At 32.8% G+C, this 27,646-nt stretch overlaps 1 protein-coding gene across 6 annotated transcripts in view; it reads right to left on the reverse strand.

Moving 5' to 3' along the window:
* Positions 1-27,646, reverse strand: part of LOC112693143 (hepatic leukemia factor) — a 73,123-nt gene that overhangs the window by 26,198 nt on the left and 19,279 nt on the right. For 2 of the 6 annotated variants that reach the window (XM_025568072.1, XM_025568071.1), the window contains exons 2-3: positions 26,087-26,188; positions 119-175 (exon numbers count right to left, since the gene is read on the reverse strand). In XM_025568072.1, the coding sequence (XP_025423857.1) occupies positions 119-175; positions 26,087-26,188 (159 nt within the window). Of the gene's footprint in view, positions 1-118; positions 176-26,086; positions 26,189-26,277; positions 26,551-27,646 lie in introns of those variants that run through there. The other 4 variants (XM_025568077.1, XM_025568076.1, XM_025568075.1 and 1 more) reach the window with 4 other exon arrangements.

The following is a 27,646-nucleotide window of genomic DNA, read 5'->3' on the forward strand; positions in this document are numbered from 1 at the left end:
GCGCGTCGATTGGCACCACACGAACATAATACGCGCAACGTGTGCTATTGTACGCCGGAGGGTTACGATTCGCGCGAGTTACGTTGTCTGTTGACGATAACTTAGAAGCAAGTAATACCTGAGGATTTTCGGTTGCTTCGCTTCGGGGCATTGGCCAGCGATTGGCTTTTCTTACCTGCAACACAAAAAATTAAAATTTATTAAAACGCGGTGCGCGAGAAACGCGCGTATGGCAATATAAATGTTGTAAAAACGGTGCAGACGGATCGCTGTTGGAACGGAATAACATTAACGTTGCGCGAATCGTGGGTGGATCAGACGGAAACACCGGGGACAAACGCACCCCCCGTTGGAAAAAAATAAAATTAAAAACGAAACACGTTTAGAAGAACTAATTAATAGATAAAAATAAACAAACGTTGATAGGTATAGTACAGTGTCGTCGACTAATTTTTTTTTTTTTTTTTTTTTTTTTTTGGGGGGGGGGTGGTCTAAGCTCCTTCAAAGACATTCGTACACACGCCCGTGATCAGTTATATTGTATTATTTCTTCTACAAAGTGACCCGACCGTAAATGGATGCTGAACCCGCCCTCGGCACGAATTTGTGCAAATAATAATATGAAATAATAAGAGTATTATATCAAATCGTAGTAATATAATACATCATTAATAGTAATCGTAATACATCAATCAGCGATAATAATAATAATAATAATAATGACCGTTGTAACGTTAGTGTTATCTTATAATTTTGTACACACGGTCGGTTTCACCGTTCGATATTTGTTTTGCTCCTTACGCTCGTCCGGTTAGTTGACTCCTCGGACAAACAAGACAGTTAGGTTGTGCACGTGGCTAGGAGCGTGGAAGAATCGCGCGCGTCATATCCACTGGTTCCCGGCGACCGTTTCACATTATTATAAAATAATAATAAACATCATAACAATAATGCAATGCGCATGATCGTCTACGGAATACAATGTATATATATTTCGGCATCTATTCAATTTCGTATGTACGTACAATGTGTATATATGCGTGTGACGCGCGACAGGGGTGGGTAAACACAAAAGGGAAGAATATGAACGTTGTCTCTGTTTTTTCTCTCTCGAACGTTGCGTAACACAGCTTCTTATTTTCCTCCTGCGTATTATATTCTAATAGCAGTGTAACGATATAATAACATTATATTTTTAATAATTCCGTCCCTTTAAAAATAATTCCGTTCCACGTATATGTACGACGTCCGCAGCGCTTGTGGCACGGTGGTGCACACGTAACGGACATAATTTATTTCTCCCTCAACTCACTCGCCCTCTTATTTCACGGGTAAAACGTTTAACGACAGCGAGACGAACGCATCGCAGCCAAGTACTTTGTTTTCCAAGCCCGAATTTCTGTGATAGCGTACGTGTATTGTTACGGAGAAAGAAACGCGTCTTGCTGATGATGACACGGTGTATATTATACCGAAAACAATCGTCTCGCGTACATCGTGTGTTCGTTTTACATATTATAATGTTTACAAGAAGTTTGTCGCCAACGCCGTCTGCGGCGCGGTAATAATATTGTTTCATAATGCGTTCCATTAGGTTATTAGAAAAAAAAAAAAAAAAGATAGATAAAAAAAAAAACTGATGCGCGCATTCGGTGGAAAACATAATATAATATTGCACCGGAAAAAATAAAAATGGCCATTTCCCCGTTCTCCGACGTGAATCGCTTACCTACAAGTATCGCAATCGCGGCGCGGGAGAAATGAATAGAAAAATATTAATAACAATAACGATAAAACGTTAAGGGGTATTCGATCGGTTCGACAACAGACCCTTGGCCGGTGCCCACTGCGTATGTAATAATAATAATAATACTGTAATAATAGGCTCCGTCACGCCAATCTCCGGGGACGCGGATATTTTTATACTTCTACGGACGGTGCACGCTCGTCGTTTGTTTACACACACACACACTTATATTATTACATGTACGTTGTGCAGGTTAGGTACAGCGTTCTATCTTTAATCACTTAAGACATAATTTCGTTAACCCAGTCGACTAATAATTTGACGTACGCTATATTTTTGCGTTTTTACTGCAACCCTCTTGTACATAATACACGTTTAATGATTGGAATAACTCGTCCGGAGAGACTTTTCATATCGTCATTATACTACCACGTATCCTTACACACACATTTACATACGTTGTTAGCTCTTGCATGTGTAAGTACGTCATGGCGCGTACGGTGCACGTGTCCCAAAGCGTCATCACAGGAAATCTGTCCGGAGGGTCAAAATAAAATAAAGTAAAATAAACCCCGCCGGCGGAATTGGCTAAATAATAATAATAACGATCGTAATTCATATGTGCGTGTGTGTGTGTGTGTGTGTGTGTGTGTGTGTGTGTGTGTGTGTGTGTATTTAAATGTCATACCTGTGTCGCCGTGCGTCCTGGCAGGTATATTATTTTTTTTCTTAAACACTTGTCACATAGCTGCAGTTACCCGCAGTGCCGTAACTAGATGTTGACGAAATGGGCGGTCGCCAAGGGCGCAGCAAAGCGAGGGGCGCGTTTGCGTTGAATTAAAATTGGTTGTTTCGAGGTAACACAAGCGCCTAAACAAAATTCGCCAATGGCATCACGGAGGGTAGTTACGACACTGGTTACCCGTATCGATACAAACATTTAATATTGTATACTCCCATACGATACGTACGTTGATAAAAAAGCTTTATATCGATTGCGCCAAAAATTGCAGGCAAAGAAAGAAAAATTATGGGATGGAAAAAAAAGTATACATCTATTGCACCGATCGATATTCGAGTTAATACATTTTGAGATTACCTCATTGATACATATATTGAAGAAAATTCAAATTTTCCCCCGTATCTTTGGTCATCATGTAACATATCAGGCGAAAGAACAACAAATGCCTGTGAGGCATTTCACTCAGCGTTTGGAAAATATTTTTATTCACCCCATCCAAATATTTTTGTTTTTTATGGAGTTTTAAAAATAATGTAACGCAAAAATCATAATATGTGTTCTCTTAGTTATCACAAATAGACTAAACTCTAAATTTATGAAAAAAAAATAAATAGTAAAATAGACACAACTAAATTTAATATTAGACCTAAGAAATTTTCAAAATTTGTAGGATTAGTGTATAATATACTATTAGTGTAAATACCAAATATGTAGAATGATAAATTTGATTTTAATTTTAATTTTTGTTTTTAACCATTATGATTTTTACTTGTACTGTACAGTCGTTATACCGGCGCAATAGATGTATACCTTTTAAATATACCCTTTTTATACCGGCACAATAGTTGTATATCTTTTTAATATACCCTTTTTATACCAGCGCAATAGATGTATACTATACAGGTAGTGTCCCAAATTCGGCACAATTGACGAATACCGGATAAAAACCGCAGTGAATTTATAAATTCCCTTCGAATAATAGTTTATACTCATATACACAAATAAAGTTGACCGTTTTCTCTCTGTGCTCAATAACTCTTCGAACTACATTACGGTCCGCGACATGAGTTTCATAATTCGTTGTTACTTTTTTACCCGTGTGTAAATATTTTATGAATATAGTATGTTTGGTCTGATTTCTAATCCGCACGGATTTTCCACTGTAATCAATCAATTGCCCACTGAGATGGATGTACCGGACGTGTTAGACTGATGTGCCGGATTCATTATTAAAATTTATTTTACCGATGAAACGGGTGAAAAAAATAATAATACTATTCTATATCTTATTTACTGTTTTTAGATTACGCTGGACAAACGTTTTGAAATAACGTCCGAATAGCCAACAATTTCACGTATATTGTATAATTTTACCGACTCGTCGAAAATTATACATATTATACATGTCTACGTTGCACCTAATTCGCAATAACCATATTTTCATTTAACCGGGCGTCCGCGGATGATTAGTTCTACACACGCGTGTATCATGTCAACAGCCGCGCTATACCGTCAAAGGCTTGTTTAGTATAGGAAAGAAAACTTTTAGACGCATCTTCGTGCTTTTATACCATACTGGTATATACCAGTAAGTCTAAGTTCGACAGACGAATAGCAAACGAAATGTCTAAGATATTTGTTTAATAATCCGTAATGTAACATAATATTCGAAAAAATAACCAAAATGCAATAAATCCAAGAATTGCGGTACACAATTGTAGGCTTTCCGATCGCGTTTGACATTTATTTTTAGTTTTTTACAATTTACTCACTATTACTATAAATCTACTAATCGACAAGAAAATGAATTTCATACGTGTTAACATCAAAATTCTATTGGGTTTACATTCTGACGGTGCAGAAATTATTGCGTTATATTATATACGCGTTGGATCGAATACATTTAACAATTGTTTTCGGATCCATTGAATGTAGTGCTATATACAATAATTTCTTTCATATATATTATGCTTTTTAAATCAATAATAAAAATTTAGTACAAATGAAACCATTGTTTGTTATTTGTGTTTGTAATCAATGGTGAAACTTTATAGAAAACTCAATATACAGGTATTTTTCAACTAACATTAAGGTCCTTGACAACACATTGAGTACCAACAGAGGTGGAACTAGGAATTTTTACGCCCGGGGAAAATGTTAAAATTACGCCCTATCATAGACCAATTATCAAATACTCTTCTAGAGAATTTTTTTTCTAATTATTAATATAAAATTATACTTATTGAGTTTTAACCTCATATCAGTATTTAACAAAGTTAAAAATATCAAATTAGTTGTTAATAATTACAAAAATTACATAAATACAATTTTACGCCCGAGGATGAATCCTCGTCTTCCACCCCCGAGTTCCGCCTCTGAATACCAATCCATTTTTTAAGTAACTAATACAAAATCAATAATTTGTACAGTATTGATAGACTACATCATTTTGAAATTTGCTATTTGTATACAATTAGTCTCTGTATATATAGTAAATATTCAACTACGAATAGTATAATTTTATATTCTGACCGATGGATAAGCGGAAATTATTGGTTTTACAACGATATGTTTTTAATTCTGTGTTTTCAGACTAAATAACTTTATGGTTCATAATTTTTTATCAATAATTTTACACTTCATACTGTATTGTATGGATATAAAATTTCATAGAAATATATTTTTTTTAATTTTCTCAATATTTTTCTTGAGAGTAATAAAAAAATACTATTAATCTAATATAGAGAGCAATGCTTAAAAGAAAAAAAATTTGAAAATATTGGTCAGTTTCAAATTTTTATATTGTAACTGATTACATTCCTTTTAAAAGGATTAATAATTATGCACATAATTACTAGTAACATGCAATATCATATTTTGAAATCGATATCGATATCGGATCAATTTTACCGATACCGAAAATCGATATCAAGCTGTTACAAATTATATTTTCTATAATATGAAAATTTTTTATTCAATGTAAAAATTCCAAAATATACCCGTCAATAAAATATATATCGTTGTGCGACACTAATAATTACTTGAAAATATCGTGTAAGATTTATATTTACTGTTCATTTTATATTTAGCGTACAAAAAACATCGAAAGATTTAGTTCAATTAACTCATTTTTTTTTTTTTTTATATAATCGTCATGAAATTCGTAATCCGACCAGCCGATCAATCGTGTTCACGAATAATATAGAATATTTTTTAATTCATAAACTATTATTTATCTTATACATATTATATATACTATAAACAAATTGGCGTGTGAAATATATTCAACACGATTTTATTTTTAATCCGCTAAAGTTTAGATTTCTCAAAAATATTATCATTCAATCGTAGATCAGATGTAACAAGAGCACTATGAATATTTTAATACATTTAATTTATTTAAATTTATCAATATAAGCGAGCTTTAGTTTGTAATATTAGCTATTGGGCGTTTGGTAATCGGTTTTTGTTAAATTATTTTATTTTTATTTATTATAACATCAAAACACGTAGACATAAAAAACAAATTTAATATATAATGTTGATGCCCAATCACTGTAAACAATCCTTGTGATAGGAGTAGACAGTCTTACTTTACTTTAAGAATAAAAACCATATTAATAATTCGTATGTTAACAACACACTGATAATTAAAGAATTACATCGTGATACACTAATTTTTTCTATGGGAGTTACCGATTATTGATATAAAACGATTTTGCTAATAATCAGTAACTTTACAAGTACTTTATTAGCTCATAAAAACCCATCCTCGAAATATGAAATTACCCTATTATACAGGCAATATTAAGCCGAAAAGAAAAAAAAAATATCGTATTCACGTGGGTACCATACCACATTACGGTATTGCTAGAAATTAAAAAGTAGATAAATATACCGACTTTGCAACGAAAAATATTCTGAATCCCGTAATAAATAACATTCCCACTGGTGATATAAAAAATTCTATTAAAACGAAATTCTCTAATATTGGCAAAATCACTGGAATTCAATACTAACATCTAACAAACTCAAATATATATATATATATATATATATATATATATATATAAAAAAACCATCCATAAATGGCGCTCTTTCCAACTACAATCGACGACACGACATTGCAATTACTCGCATCAAAATCGGACAATCCTTTCTCATACACTCATATTTAATTAGAAAAAAAACCCAATCAATATGCGACACATGTCATAAACTATAACATATAGTGGAGAATTGTACACAATATACTTTAATACGGACCGACCTGAACATGCCATCATAGTTCTTAGTAGAAGTATTAAATAGAAGCGCTTGACGAAAACCGAACTCTGAAAATGATCACATTCTTAAGTATCACAAATATTATTAGTAAACTTTACCCGTATAATATGTAAAAAGTAATTTTGTAATTTTAAACTTCATACCTAACATACTTATATTTAATAATTAACATCTAATGGCTAATAACAATTGTTGTTGAAACTTTAATTTTCAAATAAAAAAAATAAATTAATAAAAAATGAAATATTTTAATTTTTATAATTATAAATAAAACTACCGGTGAAATTATACATTAGACGAACCAAGTTTTTTTTTATAAATACATAAATTATTAATGTACAATATAAATTAACTGTGTACGCGCATGATTTTTAATTATTTTGTTTATCATCTGACATTTATTATATTATGATTCATATATACGTATAAACGCAATCGTAATAATTGAAGTTGCCTACCTATTAACAAATATTTAAATTACAGAGAATAATAACTATATTCCGTTTTTACCAACGGTCTGAGAAAAATAAATAAAATATTCCATCGCTATTTTAATTCATTCTAATTTTGGAACATCATTCGTAATGAAAAATTATCAAGTCAAGAATCGGTATAGATATTTGTCATGTTAGCTGGTCAAAATAAAACGAGGTCTTGTAACGAGGTGACTTACGAAAAACATTTTTGTAATTTCTATTTTCTCTTTAAGACGAGTAGTTAAAAACCTATTTGCGAAAATTACCATGCAACAAAATTGAACGCAATAAATATTTTAATAGCTACACAGTGTATACGTATAAATCATGTATATAATTTTATTATTTTACCACGGTACTCGTTAGTTACAACAATCGCTTATTCGGTTTTCGATTATTCAGACGGCCAATGTAATGTAATACTTCATCAGTGCTTTGTGCTGTATTAAAATATAAATTATTAACAACGTTCAGCGACTATCGGGGAACAGCTATTAATTTTTATAGTCGTACAATAGTCATACGCTACGCAAGTATACATTTTAAAACCTATAAACGTTAATTAATAAGAACTGATGTACGTGCGCATTATGCATTATACGAAATGCAATAAAAAGGTCCATTATAATTCAATATTAAATAGATTATACAATTCGATGAACTAATTGAATTGTACTCGAAAAAAAAGGAATATTACCGTTGATTGTGTGGGTATAACACGTATAGTCGAAATAATCCGATCAACACGTGAGTAACAATATTCTAATCACTGCTGACTGTGCGCGTTAAACGTAACAACCGTGCGCAACTTGCATGGTGCGGTTAACACACGTTTACGTCGAAGGAGATAATAAATAATAAAATTGAATGGTGGTAACGAAATCAAAAGTTTACCACAAGAGACGTGCACAAATCACATTTCTTTCGAACTCTGTAAACACGCAATGAACTGCAGTGTACAGCAGTGATGTTAAATAAATCCGGATTATTAGAAAATCCGAAAAATCCGAATTTCGGATTACACTGTACAGTAGTAATCGCACGTCATTATCATAACCAGGATGTATATGTATTTAAAACTAAACATTATGTACACATTTATTTTTATCCAAACACCTAATTAAAAATATAATATATGTAAAAAAAAATGTTTAATAAAAATTATAAACTATGTACATAATATTCGTTAGATTATAATTTTATTATTATTGTTAAATTATATACCTTAGTAAATTATTTTAACTAATTCGTCAAAAAATAGGATTCTCCTGGTCAACGATCACCGTAAAGATAACACCGTAACGTCATACACGTACAATGTATGACGTACATAGCACAATCGTCTATAAACATTAAGCCTTATTAATGTCTATTAAATCCAATCTAATATAAATTATGAACAGAAAATCGAGTCTTACTGACGTAGTAATTTCTCATATATTTTTACCCGGGTTTAACAGCGATTTTTTTGAAATAGGACAATATTTAACAAAAATATGTAATAAAAGTAAAAATATGTATTATTAATCGTAGCTTAAAACGTTCAGATAGTCCTGAAACATGTTTCGATAGAAGAATAAATCGATTACCAACAATCATAATAAATATGTAAATATATACAAATCCGCTCTCTAATCATAACAATAAGAAAAAGGCGCGATATTATAACTAAAAACTGTTTAAACGCTTTGCACTTTTATTATGAGTACAGTCTTGTATGAATATAATTACGAGAAGAACGTGTAATAACAGACGGAGACGGGAGTGGACACGAAGTGAAAATTTAAGTGGTTATAAAAACTTGGTAAACGGCATATATAAACACACAGAGGTGGAACTAGGAACTTTTACGCCCGAAGGAAATGTTAAAATTACGCACTATCATAGACCAATAATCAAATACCCTTCTCGAGAATTTTTTTCTAATAATTAATATACAATCATACCTATTGAGTTTTAACCTAATATCAGTATTTAACAAAGTTCAAAATATCAAATTAGTTGTTAATAATTACAAAAATTACAACCTCCAAAATTTTACGTTCGGAGATGAATCTCCGCCTTCTACCCCCTAATTTCGCCTCTGTATACACACATATATATTATATTCATACGCGCGTAACGTAACATCATCGTAATATGTTGATCAGTAAACGTTGTACATCAAAATAAAGATCCACTCGTCGTTTACATTGTACCTGGTATGGGTATGAGATAGGTTTTCGACAGGTTACAGTGTTCGTAATCAAACACGGTCCATTGATTAGCCGGCATCGACGGTTGCTGTTGTTTCACTTGACGGTTTTGTATCATTTCAACGAGCACGATAACGCATTAAAAGAGACGCCAAAACCGATGACAACGACGTGGCTTATGTTCAGGACGAACACAGTGGCACAACGTACGCGCGGAAAACGGTTTCCGACGTAGAAACACAGCACGGAGAGGGTTGTAAGAACGAGTATAGCTTTACAGGTTGACGAGAGTGAGGTAGAGTGAGGTAGAGAGGGAGAGAGAGAGAAAGAGAGAGAAATAGAGGGAGAGAGAAATGTTAATCGGTCGATTCGATCAATGCCTGTTCGACACTTAGACGCAGGACGGACAGAAACGAACGAGCGAAAAATGTATTTTTACACTTTGTTGTTATTAAGCTATCCGCTGGGGGACAACGAGTATGATAATTATTGGCGTACGCCATGCACGGGCTGTAACTGTTTTCTCATCCGCGGTTCGTGTGTGTTGTAAGGCGTGTTCGCGTGCAAAGAAACAATATCGTAGAGAGAAAAGTCAACGGTACGGATGTATGAGATCAGATGTCCCACGTGTAGATATATATCGGTTTTCGATTTGATTCCGCGAGACACACGACTGGTGATAACGATACGCACACGGTAGAAATGGGTTGCGGGCACACGTGGTGGCACTCGGTGCAGCGATAAGGAGGGCGATCGGTGATGATGTAAGACTGGGGGGGAGGGACGATGGCGAAGAACAAGAAACGTTCGTATACGATATTAGTATTATTATCTGTCACCACCGGAGGAGGATGATGAGGAGTAGGATGACGATAATGAAAGTGGGAAAAAAATGTTGGACGAGTCCTGCGAAAACCGCGCACGACCACGGGACACTAGTGTTGTCGTAGGAAAACACAATTAAATATACTGGGGAAGCGGAGACCCGACGGTGGGCGAACGGCGGCGACGTCGAGAAAATATTACGAGACGGCGGACGCGACGATATGTACTGCGACTGCGAGCAATGTTTTTTTTATTTATTTTTATCGCACGTTTAATTTTTCTAGTCTGCCGATGAGAACTTGAACCCGTCGTCGTGTCCGTTGGTCGCGTCCATCGCACAAACTCCACTGATTATATCGAACTGAATGTAAACCGTCGGCCGTGCACAAATAACGACGGAGCAGGGTGCGCGCGTACAATTGAACACGGGGACCCACGTGCTGTGCCGTCGCGTCACGTGTACGATCAACGTGAACCGTACATTCTAAGGATACGCCGACCGTACTTTCCTTTATCGACCGAAGAAAACGTTCGTTTCATGTATACGTTTTTATCGAATTAATTGCGACGGACGCGAAGACAGGTGCACGCACGTATTGTGTTCCCGGTACAATATCAAACGTGTAATGTTTTTCATGCGAATTTCGCGCCCCGACTCCGTAATTAGTAATATCGAATAACGTTAAATGGTAATTGTAACGTCGCCTCCGCTGTGAGCGCATTGTTGTCGCGGAGCGCGAACAATATAAAGACATCGAAACCCACGTCGCACCAGGAGCGTATTTAAACTTACTTCTAGGACGAGGGGACTCAATTTTTTTTTCTTTGATTCAGGCTCAAAATTTACAAGTCACATTTTTGGGAATATTAAAATCAAGTGAATCCTTGATATTTTTGGTTTTTTTTTTTTTAATATAATGCCACTTAGTTACACAAATTGACTTTTGTGTAGTTCTTTTTTAACACCTGTCTGTGTTTCGAAAGTTACGCTTGTTTTTTAATTGATTTTTCACTAAGTATGGACCCGTCAAAAAGTCCAATTTTGTATTTCAGCCATGTGTAATTTGATTTTGTTATAAAATTATCCACGTTAAAAAAATTTGAAATGTGATCTCACATATAATCGATTCCTTAAATACGGATTCAGGGGGGGCGATTGTCCCTTCACCCCCCTAAAATACGTCCATGCGTTGCACAGCAGTACATTCCTCGCGATCGTATTTTAATGTTGCAGTTGACCTATGTCTGGGTGTTGAGCATATGCAACGGCCATCCACGGTGTTGTGCTTTCAAATCCGATAAGTTATTGTTGTGCTGTGAACCATAATGATGTTGGAAAAAATAAATAAAACGTAAAGAATGTTCGCCGATTATTTTTTCTCAAAGAAATCGGTATAATTTTTCTTATTGAAACCTACGGTTTTATTTTGTTTTTCTTGATTTTCTAATTTTAAAGTCAAGTGTGTGTGTTCGCAGGCTAGGAGGGAAATTACTCGTCGAATATGTAAAATTAATAAAACTTGTATTACTTAACTGTATAAACACTTTTAATTATTCTATTATTAAAAACTGTAAAAGGCAAGCTCTAAAAGTTAAATGTAAAACGCATTGGCACTAAAATTAAAAGGTATTTTGTTATTTTTTTTTATTAACTTGAAAGTTTACGTTTGTATAAAAGTCAAATTTCTTTAAGACATTTCTAATTGTTATAAAAGAAATAAAAAATCAGTTATAATTTGTATGCGATCGGGAAATATTAAATGATGAAAGCCAATGGAAATAAACTCATCAGGGCCTAGAAAGCTATAAATAAAACATATGGAAAAAATTACTAAACGATTGCGATATGCTTTCAAAAATATAATTTGGTTATCAACTGACAAAACACTAAATTTATGATGTGCTAAAAATTGGACTGAATCCGTAGAATTAATATTCAAATCAGCATTTATGAATAAGATCAAATGTTTATGCTTCAATAGCATGAGTACCAAGGTGATGAGGAAACGCTTCATAAAAGTAAATGTATGGAGTGTTGTGCTATATAGCTACGAAACCTAGATACTAAAAAGGCGAAGCCTCCAAAGCATTTTAAATGTGGTGTAAGAAAAATGATGCTACAAGTGAGTTAGATAAAATATCGCACCAAAGAAAATATACTCAGTGAAATAGATGAATGCAGAGAATTAATTAAAACCATTAAAGTAAGACGATGAAACGTGATTGGTCACATACTGAGGCACAAAAATGAATTAATTTATAAAATAATAGAAAGAAAAATTAAAAGTAAAAAAGACCGAGGACGTCCATGAACTTCATTTGTCAAACAAATGATCTCCGATGCTTGACTATCAAGCTACCATATACTGAAAAGGTAAGCTGAAAACAGTGAAGAGTGGAGAATACATATCCGACTACAAAATCAACCATAAGGTCGAATACAAGATTAAAAAACCAATGATTTTTAAAATATTTTTGTCTAAAACGATTTTGTGTTGGTATATTTATCTCATCGGTTATTTTTTTAAGATTAAATTTTATTATTTTTTACAGGAACACGACCCATCACGTCGTTAAACAGTTGGATGATAGTCATTCATTCGATGAACAATAACCGAAGAAGTGAACTAACCAAAGTCGGACAAATTCTCAGCCATTCCATGAAATATTATTATTTATTAGTGATATTTTTCGAGATGTGAGCTCAATCGAAGTACGCATGTGTTTTTTTTTTAATGCGTATACTTTCGGCCATGTATACGTATGTTTTAAAACACAAGTAGTAGCACAACGATTGAGTGTTTAGACCACACGATTTGAACGCGAAATTATCGAATTGAACAAGAAAGGATCTCGCCTTTTAATGTTGAAACAGAAATTCGTTTGAATAAATATTACACTACTGTTACAATCAGGGACAGATCCACAGTTAGAGAGTTGTGGATCAGACTATTTCAAGAGACCACTTTTAAGGGCTAAACCTGAATTATAAATTTACACCTTGTAACAAAAAAACTCAGTATGAACATGATAACATGTGTTTTTTAGTTTATTCATAATAATCATTGAAAACATTAATATTTATTTTATTTTATGGATGATTCCATCTTACACGGAATCTGACATAGCTATTTTACTGTACTATACAATTAAACCAGTGACGTAATTTTAGGGAGAGGGGAGTGGCGACTGAGGTGTTTGCCCCAGTTTATTATTAACTGAAACCTATAGTCGACAAATTTAAAGAATATCAAGAGTCTTCAAGAGGCCAGTTTTGTTAACAAATATTAATCGCGGGTCAGCTAATCTCCCGAATCCTCCCCTACCTAGATTTGCCTGGGGTTACAATACATAGAAGGCCGGAAGCAAATCCGGTCCAAACACACTATCCGGTGGCAAACGTTGCAATGCATCTAGGTATCGCGTACATCGTAGATATCATATTTATTAACAGCAGACGGTATATGGCACTGGGGTTCAAGCCTATCAACGCTTCGTCCCTTTTCCAATGTTGAGAATTTTCTCTGTTAACGCTCCCCTGCGCGGCAGGCTGTGATATTCGTAAGTTATAAATCGCTCTCATGCTCGTGGACGAATAAAATATATTGTAATTTACCGTATGATGGCGGCGCGCACGCAGTTGGTATTTACACGGATTTCTCGATCAAAGAGTTCATGCAGTAGTATTCTATCATTTAAATTAGTTACATCATAATACGAGTCGTTTTATGTACACGTAAAATCGATCATAAAACAATCGAAGAATATGCGTTGCTTCTGTGTACATTCGCAAGTTTGTAAACGATAATTTTTATCGACACGCTTACGTTCAATTTGAATTATTACTCGACCATTTCAAACTTGTCATTAAATTGATATATTCGTTTTCTTTGCGCGTTTATTGTATACAACTTGATTACAAAGTACACAATAACAGTGCTTACGGTACAACGGACGAACACGTAATGCATGTTTTATATTTTCATATATTCATCTAATCTAATATTTTATCCGAAAATAATTATTGAACTCGACATTTGGGACGTTTAAGAGAAGTAGGTCTAACAAAATTTTTTAATAAGGTTGAAAATTGATCGATGAACATATATAATTGAACCTTACACAAAGTATATTTTATAGTATATTTAAACACTCTACGGCATATCTTTATTCCAGTGGTGAAATAGTTTTTGACTACTATTGTTTTTTTATCAACTGAATATAAATCGTTAAATATGTTTATACTTCGTAGCCTTCCAGATTTTTTATTTTTAATATTTAATATTTTAACCGCTACAGTTTGTAAATTTAACGCAAGTTTTTATAACTCTAATCCAAAAACTTTATTACCAATTAGACAATCTGCTTAGAAACATTCAATTAACATAAAATGAAATAGAATCGTAATCATTGTATTTGATTGAAGACTTTTTGAGCAATATTCAAATATCAATTATCCTACACATCAAGGTGAATGAAACGAAACGAATTCTTATCGTAGTAAGTTCTGTTCACGTGGTTCTTTTTTTATACTAATCTATTAGATTAAGATCAAGAAATCCATTCAAATATATAACATTGATTATTTTAAATGTCAAATGTTATAGAGAGGTTTTTCGCTGGATCATGAAATGGCTACGTGTATTTTTATTTTCGCGGACACGTTTTGACTGAACAAGAAGAGTGTGTGCGTTAAAATTTTATTATAATTTATGGCATTGAAAATTATATATAAGCCGTCTGTCCGATCGTGTTGTAAAACAGGTCTCGAAAAATTATTCTAAAAATTGTATTATAAAGTCAAATTTTGTGAGATAATACAAACGAAGATCTAGGTAGTGTATTTTTTTTTTTTTAGAGCAGTGTACATTTTGCAATAATTTATGAAGCGATTAAGTTATTTCAAATATACGTCTCATTCGCAGCCACTCCGTCTGAATAGAATCAGGCCCTGATAGTATATAATATATAATATATGTATATTATACACACGTTATACACATATACTGTAAATTTAGTGGAGGTTTATTTGTTTTTATTTTTTATTATTAAGAAAACATAGACGATAGGTATATTCTGCGGATATATACTTCTCGTATCATGCGTGTTTTAATTTTGTTCGTAACGAAATTATAAACCAATGTGTATTCCTTTCACTTTACAAGATTTTTAAATTATATGATTTTATACTTTTATAACAAATCCATTACAAAAACAGAAATATGTAGCGTATTATTATACATTGATGTTTCATTCCAACGTATATAATTATTCGGTGCATGTTTATATTATTTATCGTACCGTCTGAACCTATTACAGTAATATATGTATAACATGTTCTATAAATCAGGTAGCCACTGCCCACTATATATGCAATCGATAATCAATGCATATATTGATATTATAAATTTTCATGATTGTTAAGAACTTAATTACGTGAATATATTATAGTTATTTTATATTAAATTTTACGGTTTACCAACAATAATTACTAGCATATATTTCAATACACGATAGCCATTATATGCTAATATTATAATAAATTATAGGTATATATTGGTGTTTCAAATACCCATAGTAATATTATTTATTTTTCACCAATATTATGCGTGATTCGATTTTCACTTAATGTGATTTTACGTAAATTTGTTACATGTAGTATACAGAAATATTATGAGTCAATCATTATTGATTTCTTCCGTCGGAAATTAATTAAAGTAGTAAGACATCATAGTTATTATAGTCACCATGCATATAATTTGGTTAAATAATGTTATATTTATCATCTATAAAATAATTAATATTGTTAAATTCTATAAATTCTATAAATTTATAAATTGTATAAAACTATATTTATATGATAAGTTTTATTCGCATAATCTTTTCGATAAAATTAATATAAATTATTTATTAATTTGTAGAGTTTGTTCAAAAAGAGAAGAGTAACACGCTTAGTTTGGATTAGACTCTACAGTTGGAGGTGTTTCAGGGATGAGTGAGTAGTATTTTTGTTTTGATCATTTAATCTTGAAACTAATATGCCATTGCTCTCGAAAAAAAGCTTTTAAAGTGAAAGAGGTCCGGTTATATATTAGTTTATACTTCCAAGGATGGTTTATTTAGTAGAAGAACCACCGAATTTCTCAATAAGGTAGGTTAAACAAATGTTTTAACTTTGACATTGAAAATACTTGAAACTATACATTATCTTTAAATAATTAATTAATATGGTTTAATGGAAATGTGTTGAAATATCTACTTCCGTCAAAATTTAATTTGACAAGGCTTATAAACCATTTTTACGAATTTATGGAATTTTTTTTTATTGGCTACCAAGAAAATTATATGAATAATATTGTATCCAATTTTAACTGTTTATCGTTGTAATACAAAAGTTGAGAAACACTATAGTAATAAATATATAAATAAATAAATAAATAAATAGTTTATACATAGAAATAAATGAATGTTTAGCATTATTATATTTGTAAATTACGACTGGTTTCGAATTTAAAATTCATTATCAGGTACATACAGTCAATAAAATTGCGACTTCATAATGTACGATGAAAACAAATATTTGGATTAATTTTGCTGAAAATCAGTATGCCATACATTTTACAGTATTTTATAACTTTTGTTTGTTTTTCAGAATAATTAAGAAAAATGTAGAAAAATTCATAAAATGGCTATCTTTCAAAGTACTAATTACACTACATTTTTATTAAAAATTTTCTTATGATTGTAATGATTGGATGAATTGTTTTGGTCGAAATTTTGTATACAGACTCGAAAACTAAAAAGTGTGTTACAAAATAATATGTGATTATGAGAGATGAAGGTTCAAATTTCAGTTGAAATTTTAAGGTTTTTTTGTAAAACCAATACATACACCTCGTTTTACTCAGAATGTAAAAAAAAATGTACTCGTTGCAGCAAAATCTCGCATCCATACTACCTTCTAAATTTTTATTTAAATGGTATTTTTTGCCATCAGCTCGGGCACAGAATTTTCTAACATTTCTCCGATTCTTGATGATATACCTTAAGGTGCAGTCTTATCCCCTACACAATACAACATATACACCAAAGACCAACCAATAAAGCCGTCTACACGTGGAGCTATTTATTAGAAACTAAACGGGTTTGTGATTTAAATTACTTATCGATTACTAACGCATTAGTAACTTGGATCCGCACACAATCATATTAAAAAGTGATCGAAATCATTTGTTTATACTGTTTGGTTAAGGAAGGAGAACCTGTATCATAATTTTTTAACACCAGTGATGAAGAAATTATGACAAACTATTATCATACCAAAAAAATAAAAAACAATGAAGATTTTGGGTTCATCCATACATTGAAAGAAATTTTTAGCATCGACTATTTGTTGCCGCGCGAGAATTAAATCTTCTTCTACAAACTTTATGTTAAGTTTTTGTTCGTTTATTGTTTAATTTATTTAGGAAAATTAAACAAAAAAATATTTGATTTTAAAAAAAATACACAATTCGAAGTGAAGCAACTTGAAAGTGACTCAACAGTTGAATCACTTGGAACTTATCACTCACGTGTTAGTAACTAATTAGTAACCAGTAGCACCGTCTGTTGTGTTTCATTGGACAACATAGATAGTGGCTGGTAGTAAACTAGCTAGTGATTTGCGTCAGTAATTAGTTTCTAATGATAGCTCAGTGTGTAGACGGCCTAAATCTGATATCAGTCGCTGAATATGTTGACGATAAGTTTATTTATTCCGCACACAAAGACCATTTAACAATTTCATCATCATTGCAAAATCACTTTTACCTGCTAACCTAACCTGGGTACCTAAACCTTTTGTTAGAAAAGTGACAAAACCACATTACACACAATTTCAAAAAAGACTCCACAATCACTTCGACCCTTTTATTTCTGAACTATTTTCAAACTCTCTTCTGAGTTATACTACAAGGAGACTTAAGCAAATGTGGCTAGGTATTTCATAATTGATGAAAAAGCTTATTAGCATAGTCCATAAATCATTAATATTTAATTACACTACACAAATATAATATAAAAAATAATACTTCCACTGAAGTTCTGTCTTTGGACGGCCTCTTCGATTCATATATTTTTAGTTTTTATACAAAATAATATTAATATTATAATATAAATAAGAACTATTTATAAATGCTTTTAATTTATGACTAATGTTCGCTTACTTATCATATTCACTTACGCGTATTGTACCATATGCTTATAGATTGTAAAATGTTCAATATCATTAAAAAAAAACTCATTGCAGCGTAGGTATGTGTTAGAATAACGTGTTGATGATCAGTTCAAAAAAAAGCGTTTAGTGAACGCATAAATAGTTACTAAACAAAACGCAATAATTATTCCACTTGATTAATATACAATTCAACGTAAAATCGATGGAAATATACATACTGGAAGTATAATATGTTTCAGAACGTTTTGTGGCATTTTCATAAGAGCCGAAATAAAATGCGTAGAAAGTATAGCAGATATAGGTATAATATTATTATGCACGATAAAATACGTAGGTACAGCGGTTTTTTTCTTTCTTTTTTTTCTGATATTATAACACCGTTTTCGAGGTAATTTATTCGACGCGGGCACCTGCACACCAGTAAAAAACATTAATAAATAATAATGATTTCAAATGTTCTCGGAGACTCTGATAGTCCGCATTGAAACATACACGCAACATAACACGCGATTCTGAATAGCAACGTATATACCGTGTTTAAAACAACAGTAAAATGCGGCCTATAAACCGGTTCGCCTTGAACATTTCCTCGATCTCCAGTGTAAATACATATAGGTATTTATATATTATCGTTTAACACTTAGTACCGTAGCCCTCGATTAGCGTCCCGGGATTCTTTCTTGAAATTTGTTTTCACACATTAAAGCTCTGCACGTTTTTTTAAAGACCGAACCGGACCGATACATTTTAACTAAAACCAAGACCAGACCGGATCAATTAAATAAAATATAAAACCAGACAGGATCATAACATTTAAAAATAAGACCTAATGTTAAAAAATGATAATAAACCAGACTGTACCTTACTTGAATATATATTTTGTATAAGATCAATCTAGAACAGAATTTTAAATTAGATAATTAATTGATACAGATTAGATAAAACTAAACCGGGCTAAGTAATAATATACACAATTCACAGACTGTTTTAAATTTCAGTTAAAACGATTAAAATAAAACAATATATTTTTAAAGATAAATCTGTAACAAGATTTAAAGTATTTTAAGTCTTTTAATATATTAATTTTTAAATGCGATATTAAATACAATTTGTTTTAAAGTTATAAAAATCAAACTAAAGCCCCCTCAGAAAGTTATGTAGGATAATTGTACAGGTAGGTACTATTAATTATTAGATTGTATATTTTTTCATATGGATTGAGAATATATAATTTAAAATAATTACTCATCTCAAATGGTGTTAATAATCTTAAATTTTCACTCACGACATCAAGACGTAAAACGTTCAAAATAAAATATAAAACCATTGTACGATTATAAAATTGTCCTCATTGTATATTGTATACATTTGAAAATAATGTATAAACGTAAAACAATATTAAATTGTTCAAAATTTAGACCATTACATTTTATTGAACCGAAGGTGGACGGACTAGACTGGACTGATTTTTGTTTTTAGACGAGGGGTCCGGTGCGATCCGAACCGGTCTAGACCAGACCGGGTAGAGCTCTATCGCACAGACACACGCGTGTTATTTATTGCACAAATTGACGCCCGTTATTATGAACGTGAACATTTTGAAATCTGTACGCGATGCACCGTGGTTGGAAATAAATTATCTGTGCGAGTACATTATAATATATTATATACATTGCATTACGCATGCGTATAAGTATAATGCAAGTGTATGCAAATGGGTGTGTATATACGTAGAGTGAAGTAAGGAATTTTTGTGACATAGGCAATTTCGTGATATTATTTGTTGAAGGTATAGTGTAATTTCTTATTACACGATTTACTCGAAAACTATATTGATATTTAAAATGACTGTTTTTAAAGATCAATGTAATTTTCAAATCAATCGCGTGATAAGAAATTATATTATACGTTCAACAAATAGTATCACGAAATTGCCTATGCCACGAAAATACCTAACTTCAATCTACATGTGTGTGTATGTGTGTGTGTGTGTGTGTGTGTGTGTGTGTGTATACAGGGCCAGTCATAACTTTTGAGGCCCTCGGGGCTGATCGGTTCAAGGCCCCCCTTTATTTGCACTTGTTTGACCAAGATATATCTACTTTACTTGTACATATTTTAGTATAGAGAAAAAAATTCAAACTCACGTCTTATGCTTTGGCGAATAAGATTATAAAAACATTTTGTGTTAAAGGCTGAGACGATGGGCCCTCCCTGCTCCACCCTCTCGCCGACCCTGTGCTAATGTGTGTAGTTAATCACAATCCAAAGTCAATGTTGTTCAGGTATATGGAATGTGTAGGAAGAGAGAAACCATACTATAGTGTATAAAATATATGTATATATATTTGTAGAGACATTACAACGGACGGACAACGCGATTAATTCAGAAATCTCGGAATCAAAATAATATATGCGTCGCCTCTCTCGTGGTGCCGGTATAATATAATGTAAATCAATATAGACACTGCAGGTATATATATAATATTATAATACGTGCACGCGTTTACCATTCACGGTCTTACGAGTTCTAGACCAGTCTTTGGAATCCTTAATACAAAATACACAAAATTACGTGCGTTTATGGACTTTTTCAGGAGCCACGGTCGCGTTTCGAAATCAAAATTATTTATTCGGTCTGTTCAACGTTATTTCTGATACAGTTCGAAAATAAATTTTCCATGTATAGCAAACGCATGAGCCAAGTATTAGAAATTTTATCATTTTAGAGGCATAAATTCGAGACGAGCTCTCGGACGAATTTAGGGGACCTAAAAATGAATATGTGAACGGTTTATATAAAACGCCGAAACTTCTTAAAATATAAATTATAATTAAGACGCCAACAATGAATCTAGAAAAGTAAAAATATTTTAAATAAAAATCGACGAATTTTCAATGCATACAAGTATGTTATTCTTTGAAAATTATTTACCAGAAAATATAGTGAGGAATAATTGCTATAAAATTAGGTATCACTCATCCGTGTTTAACGCATAAACGCGAAGGAATTGACGGTAGACACATAATTTTCTCTATCCACCCAATACTCGTAATTATGTACGGTGGTAATACGATACAAGTGTAAATAGAACAAGTATATTATACTCGAGGTTTGATTAATTTTTTTTTTCTCCATTGCTTCCCAATTTTTTCCATCGATCTCGAATCAACGAATAAATCGATGTCAGAAAATAATATCTATTTGGTAATATTATAAATAGGTTTGTACTTGCGTCCATATACGAGTAGTGCATTATTCCAATATTTAGAACAATTGTTTCAATACGTTATTACCGATTTTTAAAAGTATTACTTTTTCAGGTGATCCCAGTTTTATATTAATTTTTACATCATATTTTCTTCCATGGCGATGAAAGTTACAATTGTCATATTGTTATATACATATCTATGTACGGAACAACGAAAAAGAAAGAGGAAAATTTTAAATTTTATATAAAAATATGAGGTTAAGAAAATATAGGAACACGTATTCATCGTGGTAAAACATTAAATAGTATTAGTTATTTGTACATCATTGGTGTTTTTTTTTTTTTTCAAAGCATAACACATAAGTAGCATAAATAGGGAGGGGAAGCTTGAAAGGTTTCAGCTTCCACAAAATGTTTTCATGCTCCTTTACAATTAGATACTATCAAACTATTTTTTAAATGTTTATAAATGTATAAACATATTATGTTAGTTTAATGGTAAGTCAGTATCCATAACTCATGATCTAATGCGAATATTAGAGAGGAGTTTTTTACGTTATATTTGAGGAATGGCTTATCTTTTACAGTGACTTTCAAAAAAAAAAATTTCAAATAATGTTCTACTTTTTTTTTTCAACATTTAAATTGGTGCATTATATACAACTCTGTAATCATGGAATTTGAGAAAAAACGTTTTGAAATTTATTACATTTTTATGACCAAAAGCAATTCATATTATAATACAATTAATTTTAAAAGTTTTAATTTTCCAGTTTTAGTACTAATCTAATCAACGCGAATCAATGTATCGATAAATCTTTATTTTATTTTATGTTAAATATTTAATTCTATGTTGCATTCGTTTAAAAGTAACCATAAATTAATATGTACATTGATTAATGATCATTTTAAAGTATTTCGTACGTACATATAAAGCAATAAGGTATAAAAAATAAAAATGTGTTTCCAAAATGATCAATTTTATAAAAATATAGCGTATATATATGCAAATACGTATATGTAATAATATGTTCTCTGCAGGGCATAAAAACATCGATTTTATCGTAGTATATACACACAATAACTACAAATTAGTATAATTACTTTGATGAATCATATTAATTAACTTTATCGTATATACATTTATATATATATATATATATTTATTGTTACTGCATTGAGCCTATTAAATCCGTAAAATGTGATTAAACTGTATAATAAAATCGATTTCCATATTTAAAAATATATATAAATTGTAAGCTTTTTTATTGAGGAATGGAAATTAAATTAGGTGTGGTTTTCTATCATGTACGTATTGCGTGTGATCATATTTGTATGGGGCTAAGATGATCATAATGCGTTCATCCCAGTGTACGGGGTGATTTTAAAGTGTATAACGTCGATCATATCGGTATAATATTATTTTCCGTTTTATGACTTTCCAACACAGATACAAATTCTAGATAGCGTGTCCTGTATTAAAAATAATCATCCTGTTTACTACTTTATAATTATAGTTAATAATTCTTTTAAATAGTTTCATATTTTTGGTGCTGTAGTTTAAATTTAATTACATTCATTATTCTTTAAATGTGTATTAAAACCTTGTATTTGTACCGTGTGATTTAGAATCGAATGTGTTTAAGTCACATCGATAATAATTATAATATATATATATATATATATATATATAACATATATGATATAGTAATATGTTAACAATGTTTATTTTATTTCATTATAATCGTTGTACAGTGTATGAAATATATATTTGTTTCTCGGCAGCTCGCGTTTGAAATGTTTGAATATCGAGTACGACGCGTCAGTCATGACAAATAATTAAAATATTGTTTTTTATTTATCTTCAATTATTACGATGGTTTTTAATCAACACGACTAAAATATCAGACGGCTTGTGCATTAATAAATGTTGATCTCACAACATTCATGTTCGGATTTTCTTACAGAATATATTATTATAGGCGTGCGCAGCGATTGGTTTCAAGTGGAACATAGTTAATACCAGCTCATATTAATCGTTTTATTAGTCAGTTTAAAAACAACTTATATCGATATTTTACAATTTAATTGGCGATTCATTTTACCTCCCCATTGCGACGATTTTCAACAAAACAATAATTATTTATTCAAGCATTTAAGTGGAAATATCTATAACGTACGTAAACATTATTGAATTAATTACTTTACGGATGATTGAACAATTTACGATGGACAGTTTACTATTATTGTAAAGCGAGACATTTAATTAACACTTACCACTGTAAAGTTTGCCATCTTCCAAAATAATGGACCTTCCCTTGCACCCATGTACCTTTCCATGTTTTATGAAAATAAAATAATAACATCGAAAAAGGTCGATTATGTTTCTTATAATATATCAGAGGTCAAATTTACAGGGACCTATAATTTGCCGTCCATCTCACGCCTATAGGATACATATAATACACACACACATATATATATACATATATATGTATACGTACTTATAATTTGCTGGTATGGTTAGAGTTTTGGTGGAGGGGTAAACCTTGAGGTCGAAATATTTTTAGGTTATTTTCAAGAACCCAAGTAACCCGACACGTATGGTTTCGATACGTGTTCAGCTATATAATCATTATTTGTCTACGAGCCAACAGCGATTTGAAACGTATGTTACGCCATGTTGTTTCCGAAAACAAACGAAAACAAACGTAGGTGTACAATTATCGTAATGTTAAATACAAGTAAACTTCGATTATCGTATTTATCGCACGACGACGACGAGTAATGTTGTACTGTTGTTTTTAGCGAAACGCGTTACGAGTGTTTACGAAACGCGTGCGGTGGCCGCGCCGTCTGCGTAACGATAATAATGTTTATTAATATCTAACGACGGTACGTCGCTAATGTTGTAGCGCGTCAAGTAGGAAAACAGCGCATATTTTTACCGTCGTTACCATAACGCGGCGATAAAAATCGTAAACGCGCGGCGGTCACGAGTCGCGTTACAGAACCGGACGCGCGCGTGCAATACGCAAATGAACGTAACGCGCGGATGAGTTAACGGATAATCGACGCAATCGATCGCAATTGACGGGTCGAAAAGTACGCGTTTTCGACCCGTCGTCGCGACTGCGCACCCGCGCTCGTTAAAGGTACGCATCGTACGAAACGGATTTTAGAACTATTAGTATAGTAAGTTATACATATGCCGTCCACTGACCGGCAGGGGACGGATCGCACGTATTCGGTCCGTCGGTAACGCCGACGAAATTGATCGAACTTTTCCGACTGGTGCGGATTACGTCATACGGATTTCGCTACGATAATGCGAATGTTACTAAAAAAAAAAAAAAAAACCCGACCGTCGCATCGGCAACATGGTTGCTACCGGTACAGTGGACGCACAACCACAATTTGATCCGTTTCACACGATCCGACCGACACGTACAACGCGTACCTTAAAACGGCCGTGCGATACGCTCACGATATTACTGGAGGACGCGTTGGACACATCGGTTTTTTTTTTTTTCGTGGAACAATTAACGATCACGGTTATCGTCGTTCTCGGCGACGTCGCGCGCGCCTCTACGTGGCCACTCGTTTACGATCCGGCGGGCACCGGTGCGTCGTTCCCCGTTCAACGTGCAACGTGCACCGAACGCGCTTCGAAAACAATACCGCTTCAAGTGTAACGTGCACCGCGCGCTATGATAATTGTTCGCGCGCCGACGTGTTGTTTGTCGTACCGCGAGTCGACTGCGCGCGTTGTAAACACTGTGTAATACGTTTCACCGCCGAACGGACACCGTTCGCTGGGTCGGTTGACGTTCCGGTTGTTCGAGCGGTGCTTCGATGAAAAAATAATAATAAAAAAAAAAAAAAACCACCTAACGTGACCTAACCTCGTCGGTTTATTAAGCTTTAGGACTCCGGTGTAAATTACTCGCCGACCCCTGTGCGTTATTACCCCGTACGCGCTTGGTCGCTCGCGCGGACACGTGCGCGTAGCAGCAGCGTCGGGGGGGGGGGGGCCGCATATGTTGTACGGGCACGATGGCCGCGGATCGAATCCGTCGGTCGAAACGCGTGAAATAAACGCGCGCGTTCTTCTTGGCGGGTTCGCGTCGCGCACCGCGAACACGCTCTACCCGCCCGCGCAACGTTTCCACTCGCACCGTACGTGCGCGTGCGCGCCGCTGTTACGGGATCCCTTGGCGGCGCGCGGCTGTAGCGGACGACCGAAGCGAGAACGAGCGGACAACGTACGGCGGATTGGTGCGGATCGTTATTTTAAACGCAAGTTAGGTCTTCGTGGTACATATTATTATTATTATTATTATTATTATTTACTGCAATGGTATGATTTAAATGTTATACTTACGGACGATCCCCATTTGCAATGCTTTACCCATTTCTTCTGATTCTTCGACGATGATTTCTTCTCTAATACTCGAATTGTCCATACATTTATCGTCAATGTTTCCTGTAATTTAACAAGAAAAAAAAAAAAAAAATACTAAGCTGTAGAAAGTGAAAGAAAAAAAAAACGTATACGTGTACGCATGCACTAACGTACGCACGCCGTGGACGAAGAAGACACGAAAACGAAGACGAGACGATTGCTTCGGTAACGAACGTGGAAGACGCGAATATTATGAAATGGTTTTTATATTGAAATTACAATAATTAACATAGGCTTTGGTGTGTGCACCACGAAAGTTTTATTATATCTCAGCGCGCGGCTAATTAAACAGAAGAGAGAATATTAAAAAAAAAAAGAAAAGAGGAAAAAAAACCGGTTTGATTGAGAACCAGTTAATGTATAATATTCATATGCGCTTCCCTTTCCACCACACGAGCGTCCGTGCACGACTGTACCTCTAAACAATATTATTATCATTAAACATTAAACATGCTATCTTTTACGCATTCAAGGACTCTTCAACGCCCATGTATTTGCGTATCGGTGCACGGACTTAACTTACAGACGACGACGACAATGAATTTATAATAATAATATCAATAAATGCTTTGGCAATATTTTTTGAGAACTCAACATATAATCAAGTATATAAAAGTTAATAATATAAAATATATTATTAACGCGTTAGGTTTTTCGTGTATTCTATAAACGTATGACGTGTGATATGTATGACGTCTCGAAGATATTCAGCCCGTCGTTGGTAGAGGCTCATATACACACCTATTGTAAGATTTTTGTTTAGAATTAGGTTTCAAAAAACATTTTTTTTTTCTTTCATTATAAAATACAACAATTGTTCGTCTTCATATGATGTATAAAAATGTCGTTTCTTAAGTATCCAATTTACATATATACAGTTTTTAATTTTAACCAAGACGTTGTTTTTATACTTTCAGTACATTATTATCTTCATTATCTCCATGAACACATTAATAGGCGGTTGGGTATAAGGTTGACGTGCTAATAATGATAGTGAAAGTTAACATGACAAGTAACAATTTAGATATTATTTTAAATATTAAAACACCGTAATAATATTACTACATGTGCGTGTGTGATTAAGAAATATTTATACTGGTCTACCGTACGCATGAATGTCGTCGATATGTGTACTGGGCGTATTTTATTAAATTTTCTTAATAATTTAAATTTAACGAATTTTTTAACGCACACCACACTACACGAGTAATTTACATAGGAATTTAAAATCAATGCCATACCGTCTGTTTTTTTCACTGATATTTTCTACAAGACTCTTTTACTGTACTGACACAATAGAAAATGTCGTGATCATAATAATAGTGTTTTAGAGTAAATATATATATATATATATAATACGCACCAGGTTATTTATCTAACGTTAAATATTTGAATTTCATTTAAAGTAGTATTTTTGAAAAATTAATTTATAAAATAAAATCATCACACAAAATACTTTTTAAAAACAATTAACTCATC

This window comes from Sipha flava, unplaced genomic scaffold (assembly GCF_003268045.1).
Source record: "Sipha flava isolate LNK unplaced genomic scaffold, YSA_version1 81_pilon_pilon, whole genome shotgun sequence".
Classification (NCBI taxonomy): Eukaryota; Metazoa; Arthropoda; class Insecta; order Hemiptera; family Aphididae; genus Sipha; species Sipha flava.